The sequence below is a fragment of the Lonchura striata genome, chromosome 20 (genome assembly GCF_050655825.1).
Source record: "Lonchura striata isolate lonStrDom1 chromosome 20, ASM5065582v1, whole genome shotgun sequence".
NCBI lineage: Eukaryota > Metazoa > Chordata > Aves > Passeriformes > Estrildidae > Lonchura > Lonchura striata.
In genome coordinates this window covers 6927956-6949907 of record NC_140722.1, presented here as the reverse complement: position 1 = coordinate 6949907, position 21952 = coordinate 6927956, and the positions used below count along the sequence as shown (strand labels likewise).

At 50.2% G+C, this 21952-nt stretch overlaps 1 protein-coding gene across 1 annotated transcript; it reads right to left on the bottom strand.

Moving 5' to 3' along the window:
* Positions 1 to 1118: 1118 nt before the first annotated feature.
* Positions 1119 to 21498, bottom strand: ADA (adenosine deaminase). The gene is made up of 11 exons (XM_021527913.4): positions 21387 to 21498; positions 14041 to 14102; positions 10775 to 10897; positions 10516 to 10659; positions 9587 to 9702; positions 7224 to 7348; positions 5603 to 5674; positions 4632 to 4733; positions 3832 to 3899; positions 3286 to 3415; positions 1119 to 2885 (listed from the first exon to the last, which is right to left on the bottom strand). Exons 1-11 carry the CDS (start codon positions 21420 to 21422, stop codon positions 2784 to 2786), a joined length of 1080 nt encoding a protein of 359 aa, XP_021383588.1. The 5' UTR covers positions 21423 to 21498; the 3' UTR covers positions 1119 to 2783.
* Positions 21499 to 21952: the final 454 nt, after the last annotated feature.

The window sequence follows — 21952 nt, the reverse complement described above, 5'->3', positions numbered from 1 at the left end:
TGTGAGAAGTGATGGCCATGGGTGAGCACAGAGGGGTCCACAGCTCCAGCCCCCACAGGAAATGAGGATTTGGCAGCCAGGCAGTGGCCGTGGCTGCTGCTTTGGCAAAGGGCTCCAGGACTGGCTGGGTGTCAGTGCAGAGCCATGCCTGGATAGCAGCCAAGAGCCTGCTCCCACTTCCATGCCCAGGGCCAAACCAGCAGGTAGCTGCTGGGCCTGGCTGACTGCACAGCTGTGTCTTTAAGCCCCATTTCCAGCTCTCCTTACCACAGAACAGTAAATTTGGCTTATGCTGACACACACGGAGCTGAAAGGCAGTGCAGAAGGACTGAGCAGCACACAGACTTCCACCAGGCAAATGTGGGCTAATCTTAGCTCTCCCTGGTCAGAAAATATCTGTTTCAGAATTATATTTAGGCAGAGGAGTAGGGACCTGTTGGCCAGCTTCTCTCAGGGGATGGGTGAGAGGCATCAGGTTCCCCCTGCAAGTGACAGCCAGCTCAGCCACTGTCACTGACTGTGCAAAGACCAAGGGCACTGCCTCAATCCAGCCACATCCTCATCTGCAAAGCTGCTGAGCACAAGGATGCTCCCTGCCCTTCTTTTCAGCTGAACACAGGCATGCCAGACCTGTCAAAGCCTAACCAAGCACTAAATAACCCAAAAACCTTTGGGCAAACACTCCCTTGCCCACACTGACGGTGTAGCCCAGCAGCCCAGACTGCTCCTCTTTGGCTCTGAGCATCAACCAACTGTACAAAACCCAGGAGACGGAGGAAAAAAGTGACTTTTGACAAACCCCTGGAAAGGTGAGGGTACCCCGTGATGGCATTGCTGCTCTAGCAGGGGTACACACCCCTTGGACTACTGAAGGGAAAAGGACAGGGGAGGTTGGAACAATCTGCAGCCATAAATCCATCAATCCAACTGGGCTGCTTGGCAAGGGAGCAGGCTTCCTTCTGGCTGCCAAAGTGCTCCAACCTGGCTAGAGGAGAAGGCAGTAATCAAGGTACCAAAGCCCCCATTACACCTATCAATGAACCCCTGTGCTCCAGCAGGGGTTGAGGACCACAGGCCACAGTCCCCAACAGTCACCCTTGAACAGAAAGGCACAAGGATTTCGCTTTTAATATAAATTTGTTATTTTATTAAACAGGATTAACAATCAACTGTCCAGAATCAAAATAAGCAACTCTTCTTCAGAAACAATTGTTGGAGAAAAATGACCCAAACCCTGTTTCTTACCACAATCATGTCCTTAAAAGTGATACTTTTATCTTTTGCTTTATAAAAGTAAGAAAATCACTCTCTTATCTTCATTTATCTATGTATGTGTATATATGCACCACGTACTTCAGAAATAAGTATTTTACTCCAAAGACCAATACGGAAGGCCAGAAAGAATGGAAATACTCCCAGCAGACCATCACTGCTGGCTGAGACTGGACAAGTCCATGGTCTGTCTGTGGCAATGGTGACCATGGCCCCTTTTCAAAGGCAACTATTTGGTACAGTATCTTTGGAGTGAGCATCTTGGCAGAGCCCTGAGATGCTAAAGCACACCACACACTCAGGTAAGAAAACAATGGTCTCATCTCTGGATGCACAGCTCTATTGCTTATTGAGTAAAAACACTATAATGCCATAAAATCACTAAGGAATTTTTGGTGAGTTTCTCTGTATAAATTCTACACCAAACTGAAGATCTGACTTCTAGCCAGTGTCATAATTGAGTCAGAGAAGCAATCAGAGGGACCTGAGTCAATGTGGGACATTGGGTCCAAGTTAACTTACTTATTCAGCCTTAAGAATGCCTAATGATTGTGTCAAATCAGAAAGAGGGCAGAATTGTTAAACCAGGCAATCAATCATATTTTTTCCAAATCCTAAACAAAGGTAAGAGGAAGATGATACTGCAGATGAAACTGCAGGAGTTCTCCAAGATGAGTAAAAAAGTGGGAAAAATCCCAGAAGGCAGATTTTGGCCTGAAGTAGTAAAATTATGTTCCAACTTCCTCTGCAAGTGCGAGCATGGTCATGGCCAGCTGTGAGCACAGCTGGAGCCTGAGCCTAAGGTGTGCACTTCTGCAGCAGTGACATTGAGAGGCCTGATACATGGGAGCTCTTCTCCAAGAAAGGATGCCAAAAAAATTGTATTTTATTTTAAATGCCCTTCAGAGCTGTGCACAGGCAGGGGCACCAGCTTGCAGCTTGTTCTTGTTCCAGTCTTGTTAGTACAAGACTAACCCTGGGTAAATATAGCTGTGACCAGACCCTCCCGCCCACAGGGACAAGAATAAAGCCTCTGTGTCTGGAAGGGCTGCTCATACCCTGCCAGCACTAACATACCTCTTCCCTGGAAAGGTGAAGATTAACCCAGGCCACAGCCAGAGCTGAAAGTGGTTATTTCAGCACTGCAGGGAAGGGTCAGGCAGGTCAGTGGGACAGGACAGGTAAAACAGGGAAAGAGGAGGGAGGAAACTGTGAGGGAGGTTCTTGTGTTTGCACTTGCAGTACAGAAACACCAGCAGATGGAGAAGGGAGTCAGGCCAGCAGGCAGATCCAGTCTGCCACAGGAAGCTGGATATCCATTCAGGAGAGAGATTGTGGGGTACAAGTAGGTGTGTGTGATAGTCTGATTCTGATGAGCACTGTAGGGGTCAACACAGGGCTGCCAGGAACAGAGGCTGACTCTGGGCACCTCCTGCCAGTGCTGCCACTGGCCAGAGGAGAGTCAGGCACTGGAGAAGGAGAGCCCCACTCCAGGCTGGCTCCCAGGGAGGTCACGATGCATTGGGGTCCATCCCATAGGCTTTGTACAGCTCATTGAGCAGCTCCTGTTTTTCCTTCTCAGGTAAGAAGCTGGACTGGGCTGCGTTGATGTTCTGAGGAGGCAGAGGGGGAAGACAGGGACATTAAGACACATCAGACATGAACACACAGTTGTGCACATCCCAACACCTGGCTCTGAGCAGCAACAGGAGAGGGAGAGTGTAAAGTTTCCACACTCAGATTCATTTCCGTGGCCTTATTTGATGCCAACTGCTCTGGCCCATCACTAGCAGCAGTCCCAGGAGAAATGAGACCAGCACAAAGCAAAGGTCTTTAAATAATCAGGAATTTTTGGGATATGTAATTTGAGCCTGGTCCTACTTTCCTACTTACAAGGCCAGAGCAGAATTTTCTGATTTCTATTAAAAATTGTTCAGTATATAAAGAAAAAATAGCAGGTTGCTCTGGGCTTCACTGAAACACCAGCAGGGCACCCAGCCAAGGCTGACTTACAACTCTCTTGAACTCCTCTTCAGTGAATCCCATGTGCTCCTTCACGATGCCATAGTCCGTGTCAATAGTGGAGTTGAAGATGAGGGGGTCATCCGTGTTTAGAGAATAGTTGGCACGATCCTTCTTAAATCTGTAAGGAAATGGGGTTGAACTGCTAGGCAGAACACTGGGTGTGATACTGTGCAGTTCTCAGGGTGAAATGCAGCAAAAGCAAAGACATCAGGGCTGTCTCTGTAGCTGGCACTGCTGGAGAAAAGAACAAGGCTTAGCTTGTCCCCCCATGGCTCTGCACTGACCTGCCAGGAGTAGCTGGGGTTGTAGCTTCTCACACCCCATAGCTCAGAGCAGGGCAGGAGGGACAGGACAGCCTCCCCAGGGGACCCCCACACCCCTCCAGCTGCACCAGGACTCTCCCGTGCCAAGGTACATGGATGTGCCACATTATCCTACATAATTAGATGTATTTTAGCTTTGTAAAGCAATAAAACAACTGTCATGAACCCAAATCCTGGTTATTTGAGATTTCACATAGTTGAGAAGTCTTACTGTATTACGGGGTGTTTGGTGAAGTCCGGAGAACATGCTCCAGTGAGATAACTGGACCAAGGGCAGACCTGTTTGGGGAGTTAAGCATGAAAACCAGAATCAATCACATGGATCTGAACCCCAGCTGTGTCACAGATAGCTCAGCACACTGGTACAACCAGATTAGAGCTGTGTTCACAGCTGCCCCTCAGCACTGCTCTGACAGACCAGTGTGTGTCCCAGGATATGGATGCAAGGAGCCCACAGGACTGTGACAGGGGCTGTGGGATGCTGCCCATGGCCAGGCAGTCACCAGCCCTGTGCCAATCACAGTTACAAAACCACTTGCATTAAGTACATATTCCCTTTATTAGTTGGATATGGCCATTCTGGGGAGAAGCAAAAGAAATCCTTGCATGCACTTTAACTCCCAGGCATTTCCACCCTCTAACCAGACTTGCTCAGGTACAGCAGCCTGATTTGTGCCAGGATGAGCTTTCAGGCTTGAGGTGTACAAATCAGTGAATTTATAAATCCACAATTTATCCTTGGCCACACAAGGATCCATTCTTTCTGCTACGTCCCTCCCACAAGCTGCTGTGCACACCAGTGCTCCCAGCAGCACATCCCAGTGAACAGACATGCTTGTCCCCAACATTTTTCCTGTGAAGATTTTTGGGCATAAACAGAGCATCACTGTACACATGGTCAGCACCTGGGTGTCAGGTCCTGTCCCTGGCTGTAGCACAGCCTGAGTGAGGGCTTGTTTTCCACTCAGACAGCACCTGCCTGGCTGTCACAGTCCCACCACACATCCTTACCTCAAAATGCATCTTTATTTCCAGCAGCTGCCTGTAGAGCTCAGGGTCCTCCACGACGTGGTATCCATGGCCAACACGCTCGGCCTTGAGCACATAAACTGCCTAGAGAGCACAGGAAAACCACTCAGAGCCTCAAGCACAGCTCTGCCCCCACCCCACTGCAGGTACAGCCCGCACCACCGAGCTGGCTCCTGGGATGCCCCATTCCAGCATCAGGTTGGATCTGTGCCCATTATCTGTTTCTTGGCCCCACGCTGGGCCCCTCCCTGGGGGTCCCCCTGTTTGGGGGAAACCCTCCTGGAGCAGTTCTGTGTCAGGAAAAGGAGATGCACGGGACTATTTCAGTCCTCAGCTTCTTGTTTATTGTTGTCTTATCTAAAGTTTTGCATGCTGTCTATGCCAGACTCTGCGTGCTGGAAAAGCAGCACAAAAATGGCCAACAATCTCTTGCTACAAGGTCTTTTAAGACTAAACTATCCAATTAAGAAATGACATGTAGATTATTTTCCCTTTTAACCCAGTAACTGATCCCTCAAAGCCCACAATGAGGACTTTTCTGTCCAATTACAAGACATCACCCAAACCCATGAAGAAGAAGGAAGAAGAAAGTGAAGAAGAACAATCTGCCTCCTCCCTAAAACCTCCATCTTGTTCCCATCTACAATATACTAAAAATCCCCAAAACCTAAATTTCTCACCCAAGTGACATGCTATACTACTCTCTAATTTATTTCACTTTTGTGGACTCTATCTTGAAGTCTTGGAAGCTTTCTCCACAAACGAGGGTCAAAGTCAGTGCTTCTCTGGGGGTCAGGACCCCTCAGAGCAGAGAGAGAAATATTCCCTGTGCCCTGGCTTCCCACACCCATGTACCCAGGGTTCACTTTGCTATGGATATGGGAGGTTTGGATGCCTCTGTGCCTGGTGCATGGCACGTCACACCCTGTCCTTGATTCAGGAGCTCCTCGTACCTCCTTGACCATGGCAGCCGGGCCGGCCTCCCCGGCATGGACGGTGCGATGAATCCCACACCTCTCAGCTTCCTGCAAAGCAAGGGAGAACATGCTCCTATCCCATCACCTGCAGCAAGCACAGCAAGCTCTGGGCTGGCACAGCAAGGCTCCTGTGCCAAGAGCCCACAGATCATGAGCCTTGCACTCCAAGGGCAGCAAGAGCTCAGTAATGTCACATTGACACTTGAAAATCCTGGTTATCTTCCACTAGAGCCCAGCCAGGCTCTTCACGGGCTTTTAACCCTGGGTGAGTTCACCACTGCCTCCTCTCCAGACAGCAGCAAGCTCTGAGCTCCTCTTCCTCTACCCACCTGCCTTTCTGCACAAAACTTGCAGCAGTTCCAGGTTTTGGAACCTGTACATTTTTGGCTGTCTGCAGCCGTGTGCGAAGGTGTTGAAGCACCCCAGGGCAGAGATGAACAAATGCTCTGACACTGTAAGGGGCTGGGGATGGAGACAGCCAAGCCCTACGGACCCTGTGAATGCAGCTTTGGGTGCAGCTCCATGATCATCCTGAACATTTCTTTGTCGGGGTCACAGGTCACCTGGGCTTTGGGAAGCCATGGGGCCTGGAGGGAAGCCTGGCTCCTGCTTTGCTGGAGAAGGGCCACCCAGCTGGCAGCAGCAGACAGGCTGCAAGCCCCATCTTGCAGCAGATGCTCTGCACAGACATTCCTTCAGGGCTTTGCACTCAGGAGTGTTTTTCAGTTACTTAATAGGGATGGGAGGGGGGTGTTGCTTCAACATCTCAGAGCTGAGTGAGGCCCTGGCACACAGACAAGATGCATCCTTCAGACAGAGGAGGCTGGACCACCAGGGCAGGATGAGACTGCCTTCCCATCAGTTAGTGAACCCCCGTTCCCGTATCACTGTCTACAACCACCCCGTTCACTCAGCACAGCAGTGCACACCAGCCTTGAATCGGCTCCCCCTGATGGGGTGAAGACCCCAAGGAAGCCTCATGTACTGTCAGACCTGAGCACTGCTTGCAAACCACCACCTTTTTGTTAGTGATGGTGCACAACCTCCTCCCCCACCGATGGTGGGGACTAACAACCCCAAATTTCCACCAGCAAAGAGGAGTGAGGCTTTCCCTTCCCTTGAAGGCACTGCAAAGGCTGAGGTTTGGTGAGAGCCTGGGATTAGACTCCTGAAGCCATTCCAGTGTTTGCATTTGAGATGATCAGATAAAAGCCCTGCAAATGTGCAGCTTCTGCTCTGCTCCTCGGGTGATTTCTGCCAGACTGGAAAGGCCAGTCTCTTCCACCCTTGGCTGTGGCTTCACCAAGCCCCAGGAGCCAACAGCAGTGGGGTGGGGTTTGATTTGGGCTCCATGTCACTCATGTCACACTCACAGCGTGCCAAGCCCCAGCTCTACAGCCATGTTTTAGCAATGATGCCTGCCATTAATCATTTGGGAAATATAAACAAATACTTTTTCTGTTTAACTGAATTTTTTTAATAGCTGCAATGAATTTTTAAGCTGTCCCAGCTGTTTGCAGTTTGAAAAGTATCCCTTCACACATGTCCCCTCGATATATATTCTTGTAATTTCTTTTTAAAAACTTATTCCACAAACCTCATAAGCCTTCTTATGCTCAGAGTAATCCTCCACCTTCAGGGTCTCATCTCCAGCCAGGTCAACAGCCACCACAGAGTCATTTTGATACTTCTTGCAGAGCTCTACCACCTCTGGAGACCAGCCTGGAAGAGGCAGCACCAGGATTCAGGAGGAAGCATTCATAAGGGTCACACCTTCAGCATTTTTCTAAACAAATCCTGGTCATATAACTAGAAGGCTAGAGCTATTTTCTTTAGTCTTTCCCAAAATTTGATGCCTAAAAAGAAAGCTAGCAAACTCCTAGAAAGGTCTGTCATCTCTGTGATCTTCAGGCAGATAAAAGCTATCAACTGATCAGTCTGTTGTCAGCGAAAGGGAAATCAAATGCATTCACCAGAGCTATAAAACTGCTCTCATCATGTTTTTCTGCTCACTTCAAGCCAGGGAAGAAGTTAATTTAAAAATTTCCAAGCAGTGGTGACTGCTGCAGTTGGCTCGAGGTAAGATGAACTGCACTGCCCTGGGGCTGTAATACGATGTGTTGGAGAAATCCTTCAACTCCTGAGCTTTCCATCCCTTCCCTGGCTGGGCAAGGTGAGGGTAAAGGCTGGACCTGCCCACCAGATGAGCTGTGTGAGGATCTCTGGGGGCCCTGTACTACAGCCTGTTGTAGGGCATCCTTCACTCTCCCAAGGATTCTACTCCTGATAGGAAGGAGCTGAAGTTTTATCTATTTGTCAGTGAAAAGGAGACTAACAAGTGGCCAACAACTGCTTGAGAGTTCTCTCTGATCAGGACAGATAACCTCTGAGAGAGAAACTGCATCTACCAGCTCACACAGCACTTAACCCTAGCAGAAAGGCCAAGAAACAGAGATAAACAGTTGTGTTAATAATTAACAGGCACCTTCTGTGTACAGAAAATCCCCAAATCATATGAACACACCACAGCATGCCAAGCTGTGGTGTGTGGATGATGTGTGAAACTTCATCATCTTTTTTTTTTTTTTCTATCATTTTCCAGCTTGCTGGGTTAGAGTCATTAGTTTATTAACAAGTTTAATATTAGTCAGTTCTGGCTAGTATCTCTGCCTTTCTCTCAACAGTTCATTAATTACAATTAGGGTGGCTTCTCACTGTGCAGCACATCCTGAATGCACTGCTAAAGACTTTTTATCAAGCACCATTAGCTCTGGGTATCAGCTAGTGCCCTGGAACACAGGTATGAGAATGCCACCAGCAATCCCTCCTGCAGTGAAGTGCAGGCTGCACACACCCTCAGATGCTCCTGCCACCTCCTGCCCTCACCACTTGTCCACTGGCAGGAGCAGTAACTGCAGATCACTGTGACTGTGCCTTACAGCTCTCCAGTTTCTACAAAGAAAAACATCTTTTCCCTAGAAACCAGAAATATAAGGATCAAGTTTTCAAAGTATTGTTTGGAGTTGTTTGTACAAGCAGGAAAAAAAAAAGAAAACCCCATTCTTAAATCTACCAAGATTCTACCAGCTTCCAAGAATATAATTTTTCACATTTTAGATACTAATTAATCATATACTCACTAGGAAAAATTTTTCCACCATCTACCCTACTAAGCCTAAATAAAACTAGTGTGAGATATGAAGATACTCAGAACAAAACTTTCACATAAAATAGCTGCTGTAACACAGCCTCTCTCTGGCTGCATCCTTCCCTAGAGGAAGATGCCTGTGAAACTCAGCAGGCCATTGAAATGCTGGTAGTTGGGTTTTCTTCCTATTCTGGATCACAGCACCTGTTACCAACAAAGTTTTTCATCACAGCTGCTCATTTTATAAAAATAAAACCATTTTATATATGCACCTTAATTATATCAGACTTGCACGTTCAGCTTAACTCAGCAGAGACTGGCTGCTGCCAGCGGGTTCTCTCACTGCCCCATGATCCAGGCTAAGGAAGGAGCATCCTGCTGTAGGACCATGAGCAGGGAAGTGTAAGATGTCATGCCTGGTCCTCCTTCCACAACCATTTGCCCTCAGACCTCCAGTCACTCATGGCAGATGCAAGTGCTCCTTGTGCCAATGGCTTTTACTGGCCCAAGGTGAGGGCAGGGAGCAGAGACCACAGCTCCCCCAGGAGAGGATGGACAAGCCCCTTTTGTGCCTCTAGCAAGACCTTTCAGGTACTGGTTGTACCCACAGACCCCCACTCCTGCATCCAGCAGAGCTTTGCCCTACAGTGAAAGGAGCAGAGACCCCCAGAGTCTCCTCAGCACTGCCTGGTGCTGCAGCAGCCCCACAGACTGGGGCTCTCCCCACATTCCTGCAGGGCCCCAGCCCCAGGGACGTCCCCCCCACGCGTCAGGGAAGGGAGCAGAGCAGCAGGGCAGCTGCAATACATTACTTGGCATATGGCGCATGCAGCATAGAATAGACCTGGCTTTGATGTGGAAATCCCTTTCTCCTTCCTTCAGTCCCTGATTTACGAGCTGAACCACTTCGTCTGGAGTGAGGTCTCCCCTGCAGGGAAGAAAAGCCATCAGCAAGAGGCCAGACACTGCCAGGGAGGCAGGCAGGAGCCACAGGTGCAGCCTGCATCCCCACGGGAGGACAGGCTGGCCCAGGTTCCACTTGCCCATTGAGACAAGCCAGAGCCCAGGGCACCTTTGACACCCATGCCACGGCCACATTTACCAGGCAGCAGGCACTGAAGCAGGCACAGATGACACTAAGATTCAGAAAGACCTTGAAGAACTGTGTGCCCATCCTGCCTGAGCAGAGGAATCCCCTCTTTGCCAGAGCAGCTCGTTAGGGCACACAATTCTCTGCAGCCAGGCAGGGGCAGGGCTCAGCACCTACCACAGCACACTCTGGAGCGGCCCCAGAGCCCAGCACTGATTTAATGAGAGGCACATATCACAGAGGGGATGACATGAAAGGAAGGTATCAGCCCACCAGCCCTCTCAAACACCACCCACCACCTCTGCCAGCTCAAACTCCCATTTTGTGGTCAGGCAGTCCATACGTGGACATTTCTTTCCCTCTCACAGGGAAGGGCTTCAGCCAGAAGGTTGAGCACAGCTGGTCTGCACATGCAGAACTCGGTGCCCAGAGCAAGGAACATTAAAACACTGCAGCACACGGAGGTGTTTAGGATGAAAAACCCTATTGATGGGAGAGAGAGGTGGAAGCATGCTGGCTCTTGCTGCATGGGAGGAGAAAGGAGGTTTGTTACAGCAGCCTTTGAACCCACAGTGGCTGGCTGGCATGGAGATGCCTTCTCCATGCCCAACCAGGCACCCAGCAGCTCCCCAGCACAGCAGGATCACTCACTCAGCTTGTCCCCAGGGGATGGGAGTCACACCAGCGTTGGCCAGGAAGTGAGGGCTGTACCGGACCTCCACGTAGGCAACTCCTTCCTTTGCTTTTGTTTCCACAAACTCGTAGGCAATTCTCTTCACTGCCTCACGATCACCCCTGCAGGGATGGCAGTGGGACCTGTCACCCTCAGGGCTCACAGGGGTCCTCCAAGGCTGAGCCAAGGGATCCTGCCAAGGGTTGAGGGGGGGAAAAGCAAAAGCAGGGTACTTACGCAATGGCAGGCATGTAATAATTAAATTTCTCTAGAAACTCGGGAAGTGACAGTGGTGTGTCATAGCTGATATACTTCAGGAGCTCCTCAACAGTATTCCCAGGGAGAGGGATGCCTCTTTTCCTGGGAACAAAGTCACATGTTACTGACAGGGAAGGTTATCACATTTTTAATCAGCCCATTTTTTACACCAATTGCATCCAAAGCTGGCAGCATCAACCATCATTTCCTCACAGGAAAGATACAGCACACACTGTCCTTCCAAAATTTCCTCATGGATGGAGCCCTGAATCTCAGCAGAGAGGAAGGTGATCCAAAACACAGGCAAAGCACAAACAAACCAAAACACAAGCCCGGGCTGACCCGGCAGGAACACAGCCAGGGCACATTTTAAGCTTAAGAAAGAGTTCATCTAAAGGGGCTCTGGATTATTTCTTGGCACTTCCTAGCCCTAACAGCAGAATTGCCAAAATTCTTTAGAAGAGTTAATTTCCACTTATGCAGGCACAAAGGATTAAAAAAATCAAGGAGATGCTCCGAGGCCTGGGATCACACAGGCAGAGGTGTCGTGGCTCATGGGTTTGGTCCAGCAGCTCCTGAGAGCGAGCTGCTTCCTGAGCCCAGCATCCTGCTGCCATCTCCTGTGGCAGGAACTCCTCCCACACAGGAACAACGGGCAGCAACTGCTCTCACCCAAGGGACAGACATGCTAATGCCCACTTAAGTGCTTCCAAGAGGGAAGAGCCCATCTTTCCCAGGAGCATCTGGAATACTGAGTGGGTGAAGGTGTTCCTGGTGTGGTGACAGCCGAAATCGAGGGGGCTGCCAGCCAAGGGTGCTGCAGCTTCCCGGGCAGGCTTTGCAACCCAACCCCCCTGCCCTCTGGTACCCTGCACAGGCCAAAACAAATTTGGAATAATAACCAGGCATTTGTTTTTAATCCTCTTTCCTGCCACAACGAATTACAGCTGATTGATGGACGAACTTTGCTAATAGAGACAAAACAGCACAGAGAGCTTTAGTGCTCTGCTGCCAGCACCCATCCCAATGAGCCAGGCAGGGACACAGTCCAAAGGACCCCGCTCCTGGGCTTGGTAAACATCCCTTCCCCACTCAGCCAGGAAGGAAACCAGCCCCATGCTCAGCCCTCACATGCAATCTGCACAGATTAAGTTGCTGGCACTCAGCAGGGAACACTCATCGCTGCCAAGGCATCGGTTTTCCTCCCCGCCTTGCCCTTTCCATGGCACTGACACATCAGTCTCTGCTCCGGGAACCGACTTGCACCTTCCTCCACCTGCCACAGGAAAGTTTCCTACAGCAAAGCCACTTCCCTGACCTCTTTCATGCACTTCCTGAAGCAGTGCCTTCCTGCAGGCATCAGTGCAGTGCTTTGGGATGATCCACACTGGAACTATGCCTCTGCATGAGGAGATCTGCTGGATCATGCCAGTGTGGCTTTTGGAGCTGCTGCTGCCCCATCCAACCCTCCCACTGCAGGTGGGATTCTTCTGGAAGCAAAGTGGCCGGAGGGGAACAGGTTTGTCCTCACTGCCACCTCGGTGTCCTGCCCAGAGCTCCCTCCAGGCACGGGCAGCACCATGCACTCCATCCCACCACAGAAGGGCACCTCTCCTGGGGACACCCAGTCCCCATGAGGGGTCTGTCACTCCGCTGAGCCCTTTGGCTGAGCAGGAATGATGCAAAGACTGACCCAGACCTGACAGAATTGTAGACAAATTTTCTAAAAACACCTGAGTGCAGCAGTGCATCCCAGAAGCTTGGGGTTCTACATGGTCAAACACCACCTAGCAAAATTATTTCCAGCTCTTTAACTTTAAAAATAGACCACAAGTAGCATTCTGTGCCTAGGGTGAGGTTATTAAGGCAGTCAGTCCCCTACAGCCTTCTGCACTGCCCCACTGGTTTGTGTGTGAGTGCAAGTTTTAGAGCCCATGAATAGCACAGCTGAGGGCTGGCAGCTCAGGGGGATGCCAGGGCTGTTTAAAAATAAGAGGGAACTCAGCACACGCTCAAGCAATGAAGGTTTCTGCCCTAAGAAAGGATCCTGGCACAGGATCCCCAGCCAGCCAGTGCCTCCTGGGTTTCAGGGCTCCTACAATTCTCCTAGGGGACTACACTGGCATTTTCTGTTTGCAGGCAGAGGGACCCAGCAGAGCCTCAGGGAGTCAGCACCAACTCTTCTGTTCATTTGGACTTGTATTCCCTGCAGCCCACCAGCAGGAACCCTGAGTTCACCATGCCAGCATCCAGCAAAAACATGGGATGGACAGCCCTGACCCACTCTCCTTTCTCTGACAACACAGCAACCTGCAGAAAAAGCTACTCTAGAAAGAATATTTCTCCCTAGGACTGCACTGCCTTGGATTCTGCTGGGCTCACAGGATGCTAGAACCACTTCCCATCCTCCTCAGAACTGACTTCCTCCCCAAAATACCAGAGCTGTGCCTAAGAGCCGTTCCCTGAAATCCCTACCCTTGCCACCTCCTTGATGTGAGGGTATCAGTGACAGCTGGAAGAAATCTTGTTTATTTTGCTTACAAATGTGGAGCCAGGCCCTCACACAGGTTAATCATTCACCCTGTGCTTCCCACAGCATCTACACCAAAGGAAGATGCACGTGGGCTCTGCCAGGGAAACAAGCTCCCTCTAAAGCACCTCTAAAGGTGCTTCCCTTGGTCAGCCCCACACCAGCGTGGCTCCTGCTGGCACCAGGCAGGCAGCCTGGGACTCAATGCCCATGGCAGCAGGGCAGGTAAGGGCACCCACGCTGGCTTTTCCTCTCAAACCGTGCAGCAGCAGCAGCACCAATACAGCACTCCCACCCTGCTGCCATCCCGCTTGGTTTTGTGGTCAGGAATGTGGAAAAAGAAACGAGAATACAGCACCTCTGCTGTGTCCTGGGCACATTTCAAAGGCTGGCAGCTCGTTGAGACATCTTCTGGACTTTTCTCATGGTGGCTCCTCGGAGCTTGCCCAGCTCACAAACCCACGACCACCTCAGTCACATTCCTGCTAGCAGGGAAGCCCCCTGTCTTTTGGGGTGTGCTCAGTGTCCTCACACTGTGCAGCCAGGTCTGGGCAGAGACAGAACCAGCACCAGCACCAGCACCAGCACCAGCACCAGCACCAGCACCAGCCAGGTTTGCTGCCTGCAGGAGCTCCTCTGTCACAGATCTGGAGAAGCAGAGGGGAGGATGCCTTTGTACTGCAGCTCCCAGAGCTTATTTCCCCCCACAACTCACTTGCCAAAGTACAAGATGGTCTCTGGTCTGATGGCTCCATCCAGGTGGACGTGAAGCTCCACCTGCAATAAGAGAAATGAGTCAGGTATTCTGAGCTACAATAATTCAGAGAGAAGTAACTGGTGCTCACATGGGTATAAATGTAGCCAATACAGGGACAAAGTCATGACACATAAACATTTTTTAAATATAATAATGATAATGTTTATTTTTCAATATCCATGTATTGTCTAAGCATTTTGCTGCAGCTCACACATTTAATGGATCTTTAGAAATTTATTCTGTTTCCAGTAATTTTGAGGAACTGCCCTATCCTTATTTAGAGTTCAGGAGGAGTGAAAAAAGCAAACTTCAAACACCTTGACTTTTCAGCTTGCTTCCTCCTTGAAATCACAGGAAGCCAAACCCTAATTAATTTGCTAAGAGTCATTACATGAAAACTTTGACTTCGCTTCCAAGAATCAGGTCCTGATGGGTTGTTAATTACTTTATATTATCAAGGCTTACAGGCTCTCTAATCCTACACAAGGGGTCAGTCCCACGGCACAGAGGTGCTGTAAAAAGAAATAATAACAAGTTGCCCCATAGAGCCAACAAGGTTTCAAAATGAGTGTTTCAAAATTTAAGTGTTTTCACTCCAATTTTTACTTTTAATGAGATTTTAATTTCATTAAAAATGGGACAGTAACTCTGAAGCCCTATTTCCCCATTATTGCTGAAACATTGGATTTTGGAGAAAGAGAGCCAGAAAAGCAAAAGCAAGCTTTTTCCATTAGCCAGCTGGGGCTTTCGGAGGAACATGACAAATATGATTTGGAAGTCGAATTGGGAAGGAAAATATTAGCTGTAAAATGTTTTAGTTAGATATCCATCTTTCCAGAACTGTTTTCTTTTAAGTAACAGAATGGTCTACAAAATACATATTTGATTTTATTGTATTTTTAAATGAAACTGTAGATTAGAAACTTAATACACTAGGTTCTTTTTAGTTCTAACATCACAGACATTTATTTATAACATCAATGCATTTTTCTGCATAGATGATAGCTGCAGGATGCCAAGGGTAAGAAAGAAGTAGGATTCAGAAGACGACTGGATATTTGCATGGATAACTAAACTACCCAGGGTTACTAATTAAAACCCACAAACTCTCTGGCGTCAGGGTATGTATCAAACAATAACTACGAGGAGCTGGGAGAAAACTGAGCAAGCAGTGCCTGCAGGTGTCCAAGAGCAGCTGACGTGAGCTGCTGGCACAGGGCTGGCAGTGCCCATCTCTGGGGCATGCACTGATGCCCAGGAGCTCGCTCCCACCCCCAAACACAGCCCTGCACACCTGCCCTGACTCCTGCCAGGGCTTTCACTGGGACTGCTGCAAAAGGCAGGGCAGGGACAGCCCTGGGGCTCAGGCCATCTCCACACGATGGCCAAGAAGCTGCCACTGAAACACTGGTGGGATGCAAAATGCAGGTGGGGCAGGCTCAGGATAGATCAAGCTGCTGGTGGCAATCAGCTGGCCCAGGGGTCATGGATACGGCCACAGACACCACTGATAGCAGATTGTAAAAACACATCCCTGCCACTGCTCCTATACCATCTGAATCTACTGAGAGGAAGAGTTAAGAAGGGCAAAACCTGATCTTTCCCCCCTCTTTGAATTATGCAATCCTGCTTATGAGCACTAAATGTCCTTGAAAGCAGCAAATAAAATAACAGGATACAAACATGGTCTGCATTGCCAGATGTGGATGCCTGGCATGTTTTCCACTCTTGAGCTCCAATTCTTATTTCAAAACCGTGCAAGATCCACCCCTTGAGGTATTCAACAGCCCTCACGACTTTCTTATGGAGTTACAAGCTTGAAATTTGTTTACATTGGATTGAAAAACAAGGCAACCTGAACCTGTTGGGGTCTTCTCCCTCAAACACTTTTCAAGTGTTTCCTGCAAGAACATCCTAACATGACATTTCCATCAGTGAGAAAGCAGATTCCATGGCATCCTTCATCTGTGTAAGTAACCTCCTCCTGCCTCTTCTGCAGGCGAGATGCTGGTAAAGCAGCAAGTTCCTCTCCAATATCAGCAACAGGCTCTTTGTCCCCTGCCAGCCTTTTTTGGGGGGGGGCCTGGAGACACTTAAACCAACTGCTAAGAAACCCTTGGCAATGCTGTTCAACCCAAAAAATGTTTGGTTTCCTCAAGATCAGTGCTTGAGAGCTGAGTTTTCTGCGGCTTCGAACTATTCTATGCTATTTAGATGGCCAAAGGACATTCAAGAGAGGATGGAAGTGTGCCTACAGGGCTCCAGATAAGGCTGCAATCAGCAGAGGCACAAGCCAGCAGCTCATCTGCCCCAGGCACCTTGCTTGCAAACCCTGAGGGTTTCCAGGTCTGTGGGAGGCTGCTCACTGCAGATTACATTTCAGCTCTCTTCCCGCGTGTTTGTTTTGGGTAAACAAAGCACAAGTCTTTTCCACATACAAATGGGTGACCCGACCTTGCCTTAAGCCAAGGAAAGTACCCAGATAAGGATGAAAGAGTTTTCTCTGAACTATGGCTCCAGAGGACAATGCCTGAACAAGAAGAAATTAGGTGAATGCAGGAGCCCAGTGCTTCTTCCAGAGCTCTCTACCCCTTAGTGCATGTGGTCTCCCACCCTGAACCTTCCAGTTTATTTGTAGAGAAAGCATGAGCACACACATTATATTGGGACCTCAACACCTGGTGAAGGATCTGAACTGCACCACAGGCTGCACCAGCGCTGGACAGGAACCTTCAACCATTCTAGGACCACTGATGATAGAATCACAGAAAGGTTTGGGTTGGAAAGGAGCTTAAAGGTCATTTGGTTCCAAGCCCCTTTGCTGTGGGCAGGGATGCCACCCACTAGAGCAGGTTTATAACTTCCCTTCTCACAGCCCAGCTGGATGTGGTAGCACCTGTTTGTTCTGATGAAGAACAAGAAACAGCAGAACTCTCCAATGCTTTCCTGAGGAAGGAGCTTTGTTCTTCTCCCAGGTACAGTGAGGACCCTCAGAACCAGCTTCAGTCCATCCTGCACCTCCACTGACCTCCCACCAGCGCATCAAAAACCCAGAATCTAACGCAATAAAACTTTTAGTTTCACTCCAGGCTTGTTGAAAGCCAGAGGGATGGGTACAAAGAACATTCAAAAGGCTATAAATTGTGTGTCCTCAGCACAGACAGCCCCCAGCAAGGCCATCAGAGCAAACCCAGCAATTTCCACTTTTATGCAATAAAAGTTTCAGCTTAACCATGGCACATGACTCATTACTGAAGATATCAGCAACTCGGCCCAGATTTTTTAAAAGGAGAAGTTTTAAGGGCTCTGGCTTGACTTCTCTGAAAATATAATAATGTTTTCTTTGAGATGTAATAAGCTTCAAAAATAAATTCAAACACAAAATGAAGGTACTCAAACAAGTATGTTCCATTCCAAGATCAAGTCTGATTATTTTCATTTTTGTGAAATTAAGGGGGAAAAGTTAACCAAACATTCAAAGTATTTTCCTTCACAATCTACCCAACACAATTTTTCTATTATGGTTTGATCAGTGGACCATGGCAGAGCAGTTACCCGATCAGCTTGCCCATTATATGGCATAAAAAAGAGCCATTCAAGCTAAGGCACTTTAAGGATTTTCTGTATTAGGTGGTGTTATGGTCTTTTTTTAAATATAGACAATGACCTAAGTCAGTCTGCCCCTTTTATTGTGAAGTTTCCAGCAATAGATAATCAGGGAGCTGATAAAGTTCCATCACTTTAAAACCCTTAACAGTGACTTTGCCCAAGATTATTTATCAGCCTCTTGAAAAGTGATGATTTAGGCTCATTCTATTAATCTCAATGGCTGAAAACTAGGGTAATTACAGCTGTAATTTGTCAATTATTTGATAAGCGTGGCAAATCACTGCAAAAAACAATTAACTATGTTCCCCAAAGTCTGGTTTTAAGGAAGTGTGCTGTTAGGAACAAAGAGTTCCTCATCGAAGTTCATCTCAAACGCTCATTTAGAAGCAAGAAATGAGAGTGGCTCAAGACAGTTGTGAAGTGGAAGTAGCACAGCATTATCCTCAAACCCGAGGACACCACAAATGCAATTGGGAGATGGACCTGTCACGTGCTGTAAGGGGTGAGCCTTTAAAAGAAAAACATGGAAGACTACAAGCCCCACAGAGCTCCACTGCAGGAAATATTTGTGCTTTCTATGCATCTCAACAATGATTGATAGGTTTGGTGGCTGAGGAAGAGGAGGATGCTCCAGTGCTGAGCAGCCTTTAGAACCACCCCCCTCCCAGCACCAACTACACCACTGACCTCAGTCTGAGACTCCTGGTGATGTTAATAGGTGATGGTGGCTGTGTCATCACAGGTGATGGCTCTCATGGGGTGGCAGGGCCACGTGCCCACCAACCCAGCACAGAGCTCACACCCACCCCTGGCTGGAGCAGGGCCCCACTTCAGAGCAGTTAAGAGAGTCCTGGCACTTTGTGCAGCACCGGGACAACCTCTTACTGCCACCTGGATCTGGGAAGGTTATCCAAAAGCATCCCTGTACCCCATTATTAATGAACTGAGCACACAAGGTACCACTGTGTAAGGTTTGGCTTGAGCTCAGCGCAGTCTCAGCAGCACCAGGCTCTGACCATGCCAAGTCAGGGGTCAGGCTGTGCTCAAGTGGACGAGCCAAATCCAACATTATCCTCGACACACCATTGTGCTCTTGCTGTCCCCATGAAAGGCAGGGACAGTCTGCAGTGCTACAGGGAGTGGGGCAGGACGTCCACCCAAACCCCTGGGTACAGCCAGCACAGGCACCTTTGGTACCAGCTAGGCTGGGTCAGCAGCCACTCTTCCTGTGCCCCGCAGGAACACCTCCCGTGTCACCTGATGATTATTAAATGAGCTACACCAGTCACTGGAGAGAGTGCACCTGAGCCTAGAAACCCCTATTCCCATTCTGCTCTCCACAACATGGCACATGGAGCTGCTTGAGAAGACAGACACATGTCCTGAAGTCCCCAAGCTGGGGCTGGCCTACAAGAAGAGGGCAGTGAGCAAGGACACGGGCTCTGCTCTGGCTGTGGAACAGAAAGGGTGATGGTTGCCATCAAAGGAACATCAAACTTCTCTATTCTTTTATGGCCTATGATAAGCAGGGTTCAAAGTTGTCCTGCCACAGCTCCCTGGTCATCACTGCAGTCACTGGGAGTCAGCGAGTTCCTGAAAAACACAGAGGCAGCCCCAGCCCCACATTCAGCTGGGGCAGAACCTGCTCCAGTTACCAGAAACATCTCTAAAACACAAATCTGATCGTTCCCAATGGCAGAGGACCCAGATGAATGAATAGGGCTCAATAACTGACTTCAGGCCCATTTTTTTTTCCCAAGCCTGACTTAGCAGGTTCACAGGACTGAAAGGGACGACCTGAGTCAGGAAAACCAGTCCCATAATTGCCAATAGCCAGACAACAGAAGCCTGATCTTAGCAGTCAAACCCTGCAGTTTTTATGAGTTATCCTTTTTCTCTTTGGTATCCCAGTCTCCCATACACTGGGAAAGTGGAAGCACAAATGAAAGAACTTAAGTTGCTTCTCTTGACCAAAAGTTTAAAATCACTGGAGTGAATCAACAGCCTTTTTTCATAGTGGAGCTGATGAAGCACCACCATCTCCCAAAACTGAAGTGGACTTAAAAAGGCTTTAAACTATTAGCAGCTGCCAATGCTCCCTGCATTTTGGTATCAAGGTTTGCCTGCTATTACATGGATCAGCTTCCTAGAAAGGGAACTACAGTGATAGAATCAGATCTGTGCACACCACCCTTTCCGAGTATGTGAGACCTTCCTGGTGCAAACTCACCTGAGAGATAAACAGTTTGGGAGTGGGAGAGGATGCAAAAAGCAGCAAAATCTCTCAATCCTTTCACATTTTTGGAGACAATCTTCTTCTCTGGAAAAGCCACAAGCAGTTGCCACCACTCACGTTCTCCCAAAACAGAACCACAACTCTCACATTACTTTTCTTGGTCTCCTCTGCCTTGATTCCTACCTTCCCACAAGAACCCAGCCTGGCAGACCTGCTCCTTTACAGCACCTTACCCAGACCACAGTGTGAGAGCTGAGCCATCCTTCAGCATAGACAGTGTTCTTCCATCAGATACAGGACTATTGCTAACCACAGCTGTTTCATCTACTTCCTCCCCTAGGTTACAATCCAGATAATAAACACATTACCGTATGGCCCTGCTAGAGATGTAGATTACATAGATGTGGTGTCATTAGGTATCTGAGGAATAACTGAACTAAATGTGTAAGAGAAAAAAAAAAAAAAAACAAAACCACCCAAAACCAACAAAATCAACCTCCAAAACAAAATAAAAACCACAAGAGAGAACATCGGTTTTAGCAGATTACGATAGTGGTTGGGATGCAGGGCCCTTCAGAGCCTGCCCCTTCCCCAGCCAGGCCACCTGTGCATCCCCAGCCCGGCGGAGCGGGGACGCACAGGGATCCCCGTGTCCCCGGCCGGGCGCCGGGACCAGCCTGACCCGCGTCGCTCCGGCGGCGGGATGTGCTGGCCCCCCGGGACAGCCCGCACCCGTCCCTGTCCCTGCGGGGAGCACCGGCCCGGTGACAGCGGGCACCGAGCCTGTCCCGGGGGCACATCCCCAGCGAGCCGTGCCGCAGCTCCAGCCGGCCGCAGCCCCGGTGCGGAGAGCAGGTGCGGCCGCTCGGCTGCGGGGCACGACCGGAGCGCGGCACCGCAGCCCCGGGCACGGCACCTCTGCCCCGGGCAGGGCATCTCGCCCCCGGGCAGGGCATCTCGGCCCCGGGTACGGCACCTCTGCACCGGGCACCTCTGCACCGGGCACGGCATCTCAGCCCCGGGCACGGCACCTCAGCCCCGGGCACGGTATCTCAGTCCCGGGCACCTCAGCACCGGGCACGGCACCTCAGCCCCGGGCACGGCACCTCAGCCCCGGGCACGGCACCTCAGTCCCGGGCACGGTATCTCAGTCCCGGGCACCTCAGTCCCGGGCACGGCACCTCAGCCCCGGGCACGGCACCTCAGCCCCGGGCACGGCACCTCAGTCCCGGGCACGGTATCTCAGTCCCGGGCACCTCAGTCCCGGGCACGGCACCTCAGTCCCGGGCACGGCACCTCAGCCCCGGGCACGGCACCTCCGCACCGGGCACGGCACCTCAGCCCCGGCACGGCACCTCCGCACCGGGCGCGCCGCGTTCGCCGCTCCCGTGCGCAGCACCTCGGTGCCGGTGCATGCCCTGCTCCCGGCCCTGCGCCTCCGGCAGCGCCGCCAGCCCACCTTGGGTCCCCCGAAGACTCTCTGTGCCCGCTCCATGCTGCCGCTGCCGCCGCTCTGCCGCCGCTCCGCGCCCGGCCCGCCGGCCCCGCTCGCCCGGCCCGCCGGCCCCGCCCCGGCCCGCCCCGCGCACGCCGGGCCCGGGGCCGGCACACAGCGACCGCGCTCTGCGGAGGGCTGCGAGCGTCTCATCCCCCCTGCCATGGCAGGGACACCTGCCGCTGTCCCAGGCTGCTCCCAGCCCCGTCCAGCCTGGCCTTGGGCACTGCCCGGGATCCAGGGCAGCCACAGCTGCTCTGGGCACCCTGGGGCACCCTCGTCATTCTCACAGGGAGGAATTTCTCCCTCACGTTTAATCTAAACCCACCCTTCATGCAATCCCAGTCGAGTTTCCTTCAGGAGCTGCTCCCCCAGTGATAACATTTGCAGAAAACGGAACTGAAAAAAAATGATAGGTTGGCCCAAAGAACAGGAAAGCAATCTTCAGCTTTGATTTCATCTTTAGACAATTCAACAATGTTTGTTTTAACCTTTCCTGCTCTCATACCTTAGTGACTCACTTTATTTTG

What these genes read in the sequence shown, in the direction of transcription:
- ADA (XM_021527913.4), bottom strand. Translation starts at nt 21,422, where the DNA reads ATGGAGCGGGCACAGAGAGTCTTCGGGGGACCCAAG. An exon ending in ATCCCCTGGGGACAAGCTGA is followed by an intron (nt 9,703 to 10,515) that starts GTGAGTGATCCT and finishes TCTTCCCTGCAG; the next exon opens with GGGAGACCTCACTCCAGACG. An exon ending in CTGCATGCGCCATATGCCAA is followed by an intron (nt 7,349 to 9,586) that starts GTAATGTATTGC and finishes TGCCTCTTCCAG; the next exon opens with GCTGGTCTCCAGAGGTGGTA.